The 7,667-nt window shown below is 43.9% G+C and overlaps 1 protein-coding gene across 1 annotated transcript in view; it reads right to left on the bottom strand.

Moving 5' to 3' along the window:
- LOC119963597 (disintegrin and metalloproteinase domain-containing protein 12-like) overlaps positions 1-7,667 on the bottom strand; it is a 604,211-nt gene that overhangs the window by 127,488 nt on the left and 469,056 nt on the right. Inside the window, exon 12 of the mRNA XM_038792928.1 lies at positions 5,334-5,476. Coding sequence (XP_038648856.1) covers positions 5,334-5,476 — 143 coding nt within the window. The remainder of the gene's footprint in view (positions 1-5,333; positions 5,477-7,667) is intronic.

The following is a 7,667-nucleotide window of genomic DNA, read 5'->3' as shown; positions in this document are numbered from 1 at the left end:
TGTTTCTTTACTTATTATTTTCACCTCTCCCCTCTGTGCTTGTTTGTCTTGTATGTGAGTGAGTGTGTGTGTGAGAGAGAGTGTGTGTGTGAGAGAGAGTGTGAGTGTGAGTGTGTTTGTGTGTGTGTGTGTGTGTGTGAGTGAGTGTGTGAGTGAGTGTGCGTGAGTGTGTGTGTGAATGAGTGTGTGTGTGTGTGTGAATGAGTGTGTGTGAGTGTGTGTGTGTGTGAATGTGTGTGTGTGTGTGAGTGTGTGTGTGAATGAGTGTGTGAGTGTGTGTGTGAATGAGTGTGTGAGTGTGTGTGTGAATGAGTGTGAGTGTGTGTGTGTGTGAATGAGTGTGTTTGTGTGAGTGTGTGTGTGAATGAGTGTGTGTGTGTGAATGAGTGTGTGAGTGTGTGTGTGAGTGAGTGTGTGAATGAGTGTGTGAGTGTGTGTGTGTGTGTGAATGAGTGTGTGAGTGTGGGTGTGAGTGTGTGTGTGTGTGAATGATTGTGTGTGTGTGTGAATGAGTGTGTGAGTGTGTGTGTGAATTAGTGTGTGAGTGTGTGTGTGTGTGTGTGTGTGAATGAGTGTGTTTGTGTCAGTGTGTGTGTGTGGATGAGTGTGTGTGTGTGTGAATGAGTGTGTGTGTGATGAGTGTGTGTGAGAGTGTGTGAATGAGTGTGTGAGTGTGTGTGTGTGTGTGAATGAGTGTGTGAGTGTGTGTGTGAATGAGTGTGTGAGTGTGTGCGTGAGTGTGTGTGTGTGTGAATGAGTGTGTGAATGAGTGTGTGAGTGTGTGTGTGAGTGAGTGTGTGAATGAGTGTGTGAGTGTTTGTGTGTGTGAATGAGTGTGTGAGTGAGTGTGTGAATGAGTGTGTGAATGAGTGTGTGAGTGAGTGTGTGAATGAGTGTGTGAGTGTGTGTGTGTGTGTGAATGAGTGTGTGAGTGTGTGTGTGAGTGTGTGTGTGTGAATGAGTGTGTGTGTGTGAATGAGTGTGTGAGTGTGTGTGTGTCTGTGTATATATCGAGGGCCCGGCAAGTTAACATGGGGGATTGTGAATTATATAATAGTTAATCATTTGTATTTACTGCATATTTAATTAGAGTTCTTGTTGTGAATAAAAAGTAATTGTGTTTAAACTTACAAACCTGGTGACTGTTCCTATTGGGCAGTAATGCTGGGACCTGAGGTGGCTATTCTCCAGTGGTGACTCCATCTTCGCTGTTAATGGAAGTTCCCCCTGCTGCTCTTGTAACGCTGTCACCATTTACGCTAAAGACCAAGATGTATGGGATGAAGACCTACAAATCACCCTAAAATGACATTTGAGGCATGTGTCAACGACATGGCTGTAGTTGGCCTCACAGCCATCATTGCTGCCTTAAATAGGCCACGAAAGCAGTGTTCTTGCTGAAGACCATGAGGGGAGTGATCCTGGCTCCCGAGAGTGAGTTACAGTCGGCATTTCCAATAGTCATTTCCAACAGCATTTGGCCCAGGGGAGTTTCTCTTCCCCAACTTCATCAGTTGGGGACCGAAGGTTGGGAACAATGCTGATCCCACTCACCTTCAAGGGGACAAGAATCTTCATTCCAGGCCCAAGTCATTGTGGACATGGTGCAGGAGGAGAACTAGGAGGAAGCCATTTCTGTGAGGTTCTCCTATTGCATCTTCTGAAAGATGGACAGTGTGTGTGTCATGTCTGTAAGGTGGTGTAGAAATTTCCAAACAATTGATCGGCCTCTTGGCCACTCAAATCGCCCAGGCAGTCAGAGCTGGTGTTGCAACTCCTCTGTGCCAGGGCAGATCAAAGGCAGATCAAAGGCTAGGAATCCTGTGGCTAGAAACTCACTTCCTCACCTACCAAAGTTTTTTCCACCCGGGCAGCACGATAGCACAGTTGTTAGCATTGTTGCTTCACAGCACCAGGGTCCCAGGTTCAATTCCTGGCTCGGGTCAATGTCTGAGCGGAGTCTCCCCATGTCTGCGTGGGTTTCCTCCGGATGCTCCGGTTTCCTCCCACAAGTTACGAAAGACGTGTTATTAGGTGAATTGGACATTCTGAATTCCTACTCTGTTTACCCGAACAGGCGCCGGAATGTGGCGACTGGGGCTTGGCACAATAACTTCATTGCAGTGTTAATGTCAGCCGACTTGTGACTACTGCGTGCACTTCTGGTCACCATATTACCAGAAGGATGTGGATGCTTTGGAGAGGGTGCAGAGGAGGTTCACCAGGATGTTGCCTGGTATGGAGGGTGCTAGCTATGAAGAAAGGTTGAGTAGATTAGGATTGTTTTCGTTGGAAAGACGGAGGTTGAGGGGGGACCTGATTGAGGTCTACAAAATTATGAGAGGCATGGACAGGGTGGATAGCAACAAGCTTTTTCCAAGAGTGGGGGTGTCAATTACAAGGGGTCACGATTTCAAGGTGAGAGGGGGAAAGTTTAAGGGAGATATGCGTGGAAAGTTTTTTACGCAGAGGGTGGTGGGTGCCTGGAACGCTTTGCCAGCAGAGGTGGTAGAGGCGGGCACGATAGCATCATTTAAGATGCATCTGGACAGATATATGAACGGGCGAGGAACAGAGGGAAGTAGATCCTTGGAAAATAGGCGACAGGTTTTGATAAAGGATCTGGATTGGCGCAGGCTAGGAGGGCCGAAGGGCCTGTTCCTGTGCTGTAATTTTCTTTGTTCTTTGTTCTTTGTTAATAAAGATTATTGTTGCACCATTTGCCTTCTAACTGCTTGCTGTACCTGCATGCTTGCTTCCAGTGACCGGTGTACTGTCACTGGTCCATTTGTATGTTAACAAATATATCACCATTTAATTAAAACTCTCACATTCTGTTCTGCGGAGTTGTACAAGATATTAGTTAGACCTCAGCTGGAATATAGTGTAAAGTTCTGGCCGTCACTCTATAGGGATGCGAATGCATTGGAGACACGGCAGTTATATAAGAATGGACCAGGGGTGAGAAATTCACTAGGAGGATCAATTAAGGAGGTTGGCACTGTTCCCTTTGGAGAGAAGGCGGCTCAGAGGAGATTTGATAGAGATATTGAAAATCATCAGGGATCTGGACAGAGTAGGCAGGGAGAAACTGTTCCTGCTCGGAAAAGGATGAGGAGCAAGAGGACACAGATTTAATGTGATATGCAAAAGAAGCAAAGGTGATGTGAGATAAACGTTTCTGCCCCACACTGAGTGGGTTGGGGGTCTGGTCTCCCACTGCTTGGGAGCCGGCTCAAACAAGGTATTCAAGACGGCATGAGATGCTTATTTAAAAAGAAACAATGTGCAGGGGAAAATATAGGAGAATAGAACTCAGACATTTTTGCTCATTTGGAGAGTTGGTGATGACAGGATGGGCTGTGATGGCCTCCTTGTGAATGATGTGAGGATCACACACTCTAACCTTTTGGTTCAGGATGTTTGTAAATTCTTCAAGCTTCTTTTATGTGTCACCTACTATTGAAAAATAATTTTTCTCGTCTCTCTGAAATGCAGACCGTTTCGAGAACTTTTTTGTTTCTGACTTGCCTTTTGCAATGTTGTGGAATGTTTCATATTAGTGAGATATTTGTCGCGCCTCCTCTGATTTTCTGCTTAACAAGCAATATTGTAATTGTGACATAACATATTGGAAGAAAATTGTTCAATCCTTGTCTGTTTCGTGTTTCACCTTTTAATCCCTGTCACTGCAACATTGCAGTTTTCATTTTAAACTGCAGACTGTAGTCAATTTGGGAAAACAGAAAACACATTTGGTCTAATGTAGTGGGCCAGGTCTTCCCTTGTTGCTCTGTGACATAGCCCGTGATGTAATTTTCGTGGACTTGGCAAGCAGCCAATTAGTGCATCTGGATTATGGGGCATCTCCTGTTCTCACTTGCGACTTATGGAGCCATTAAGGACTTTCTGGCAGAAAGGCTGGTCAGGAGAAGAGTCTCTATTTTTACCTCACTTCGGTTCAGATCGCAAATACAGCCAGGTTTAGGAAATCTCTCCCTATCTCTACCTACAAGATGATCAGAGGATTAGATAGGGTGGACAGTGAGAGCCTTTTTCCTCGGATGCTGATGTCCAGCACGAGGGGACATAGCTTTAAATTGAGGGGAGATAGATATAGGACAGAAGTCAGAGGTAGGTTCTTTACTCAGAGAGTAGTAAGGGCGTGGAATGCCCTGCCTGCAACAGTAGTGGACTCGCCAACACTAAGGGCATTCAAATGGTCATTGGATAGGCATATGGATGATAAGGGAATAGTGTAGATGGGGTTTAGAGGGGTTTCACAGGTCGGCGCAACATCGAGGGCCGAAGGGCCTGTACTGCACTGTAATGTTCTATGTTCTATGTTCTATCAGGGCTGTAAAGGTTTAAATCTCGGATTGAAGATGAGGCAGCTGAAACTGACCATCCTCTCGACAGTCCGTTTGACCTGTGGGAGTTCCGCTGGAAGTGAATTTTGATCTGAAAAAGCGGCAGACAAGTGGTCGATGTCTGGAGCAGACGGACACCCTTTGTTTAAATTCTCAGGGAGAGCATTCTAAAATTATCTAATTGAGACTGGAAGTCAACCTGGTAGAGGGCTGTCAGGACTGAGCTGACCTCAGAGGGGGAATTCTCAGTGTGAAGACCCTGATTATTATCAGTGAAAGTGATTTACCAGAGAGCATTCGACAGCCTGCAGGTTCTGGTTGAAAACCACCATTAGAAAATGTCTGAAAATGAAATGAAAATCGCTTATTGTCACGAGTAGGCTTCAATGAAGTTACTGTGAAAAGCCCCTAGTCGCCACATTCCGGCGCCTGTTCAGGGAGGCTGGTCTGGCTATAAAGAACGCTACCTCTGCAGCAAAGAAGCATCTCATGTTTTTTAATCCCTGTTATTTTCAATCCTTTGCCTACTGCATGTTTGTCTTGTGCATGTCTTGGTGAAGGGTGGGACGGGGTTTGGGGAACAGGTACATGAGCAGACCGTTGTTCCATTCTTACCCTAATATATTCATAATTTTCCGTGTTATAACGTTTAAAAAAATATTTTATTTATAAATCTGGGGCCTGTAACTCACTGGAGCAGCCATGGGTTGAATATTCAAAGCAAAAACATAAATTATTGGTTAGTTCCCCTGTGTTGTGATTCTAGGGTTTGTGTGGCTGGAATGTGACTCAATGTCATAACAAACCAAACTAAATTACACGTCACCACAGAATAGGTTCTTTTGAGAATGTAAATCATCCCATCCTCTGTGTTGGAAAGGCCGGGTTCACTCTTACTGTTAGACATTATAGTGGCGATGACATCCACCCACATCAGTCAGACCGCTTCAATATCATTCTCACCGTTGAATTGCTTCCATAATGCAGCCACCAGATGGATCGTCACAGACACATTTCCGTGCTGCGGAGTCGTGAGCCATTCCCAAGTTGTGGCCCAACTCGTGGGTGATGGTCACGGAAACAGGCAGAAAGCTTGTCTTGGTGTCCTGAGAGAGAACAGAAAGAATTTTCTGTGATTATGTTCTGAAAACACTGCATAACCCGAATAACACCTCATAACCCGAGGTGGCAGCGCAGGTTCAATTCCCGTACCAGCCTCCCCGAACAGGTGCCGGAATGTGGTGACTAGGGGCTTTTCACAGTACCTTCACTTGAAGCCTACTTGTGACTATTGTCATGTGAGAGTGCCTTTAAGAATTGGATGTTTAAGAAATGTACCTTTATGAAACGGAGCTGATCATATTACTGAAGTGATGTCACGGGGGGGGGGAGCTGAGCTCACTTCTGCTTTTTGGGAGTTTTAGTTTCAGTTTGAAGAAAGCTTGGGTGTGGCTTTGAGCTGCATGGTTGGTGATCTCTGCCATGAAGGACTATCTCTTAATTCTTTGGTGAAATGGGAATTGTAAAAAGGTCTCAGTATTGAATATAAATCGAATGTGCTTCTGTTTGAAGGATTTGTTCAGTCATTTGGATGTGTAAAGGAACAGTGTGCAGGATTGGGTAGTGTTGTATTATTTTCGGGGTTATCTTTGAAGTAAGAGATCCAATGTTTATTTAAAAGGTTAATTAGAGTTCATGGAATAAACATTGTTTTGTCTTTAAAAACCACGTGTCCATAATTGTAACACTACACCTGGGGAACAAGCCGTGTGCTTAAAAAGCAACAATCCATTAAAGGTGGGGGTTGGTTGAACTCCATGATATATTTTGGGATTCTGAAAATGCCGCTCCCATAACAATTGGGGGCTCGAGGGGGATAAAGCCTTCCTATTGGATTGGCTTTTGTGAACTTAAAGACAGTGAAGGATTGTTGCTTTTCCGGTGTGGTATTTTAGTTTAAGTGTGTTGTGGACAATGGCTATTTCAGAGGCTCTGACGTTTTTGGGGGTGGAGACGGTCACACGCAGTACCTTACGGACAGAGACTAAAAGCAGACTGTTAGATTTGGCAAACACATTGCAGTTAACATTACCTGACAAAATGTGAAAAGATGAGGTAATTATGGTGGTGGCTAAGCATTTAAAGTTGCCTGAGATACTGTTTGACTCATTGAAAATGGCACAAATTCAGTTGCAAATTAAACAAATGGAACATGAGAAAAAATTAAAGCTGCTTGAATACGAAAGAGAGAGAGCGGAGAAAGAAAGAGAGAGAGATGATAAAGAAAAGAAGAGAGAAGAAAGGAGAAAAGAAAGAATAACCCGAGCAGAACAAAAAGAAAGAGAAAGGGGGATACAGATCAGGGAAAAAGATGAAGAGAGAGAGTTTGACCTTCAGAAAATGGCCATGACACAAAACAGTCAGTTAAAATTGGCAGATGTAAAGGGAAACGTACAGTTGGATGATAGTGATGAGGATAGTGAGAAAGAGCGTCAAAGTCGAAGGCGTGGCGGGGATCTATTTAAATATGTCCAAACATTGCCAAGGTTTGACGAGAAGAAAGTGGAAGCCTTTTTCATTTAATTTGAGAAGGTAGCTAAACAAATGAAATGGCCACAGGACATGTGGGTGTTACTGATTCAAACAAAGCTGGTAGGTAGAGCTAATGAAGTGTTTGCATCACTACTGGAGGAGGTATCTGGAACGTATGAGGAGGTGAAAAAATCTATCTCAGGTGCATATGAACTAGTGCCTGAAGCTTACAGACAAAGGTTTAGAAATTTAAGGAAAGAATTTGGTCAACATACATGGAGTTTGAAAGGCTCAAACAGAGTAATTTTGATAGGTGGATAAAGGCTTTGAAAATAGACCAAACGTATGAAGCTCTCAGAGAAATTATACTTTTGGAGGAGTTTAAAAATTCAACTCTTGATGTAGTGAGAACATGTGGAAGAACAGAGGGTTAAAACTGCGAGATTAGCATCAGAAATGGCAGATGATTGAATTAGTTCATAAATCAAAGATTGGTTTCCCACATCGGTTTCAGCCGGTGAGGGATAGAAACTGGGGGAATGAGAAATACTCAAGTGGTAAAGGTAAAGGTGATCTGATGGGAGACAATAAAGAGAGTGTATCTCAGATTAAAAAAGAAATCCAGGAGGGTGGAAAAGAAATGAAATGTTTCAAATGTTTTCACTGTAATAAACCAGGCCAAGTAAAGTCACAGCGTTCGAGGTTGAAGAAAAGCACTGGGAAGGCTGGTGTGGTAAAACAGGATAAGACAGTGGGATTTGTTGG

The sequence above is a fragment of the Scyliorhinus canicula genome, chromosome 3 (genome assembly GCF_902713615.1).
Source record: "Scyliorhinus canicula chromosome 3, sScyCan1.1, whole genome shotgun sequence".
Taxonomy (NCBI): domain Eukaryota; kingdom Metazoa; phylum Chordata; class Chondrichthyes; order Carcharhiniformes; family Scyliorhinidae; genus Scyliorhinus; species Scyliorhinus canicula.
Note: the sequence above shows the minus strand (reverse complement) of the source record. Positions and strands in the feature narration are given on the sequence as shown.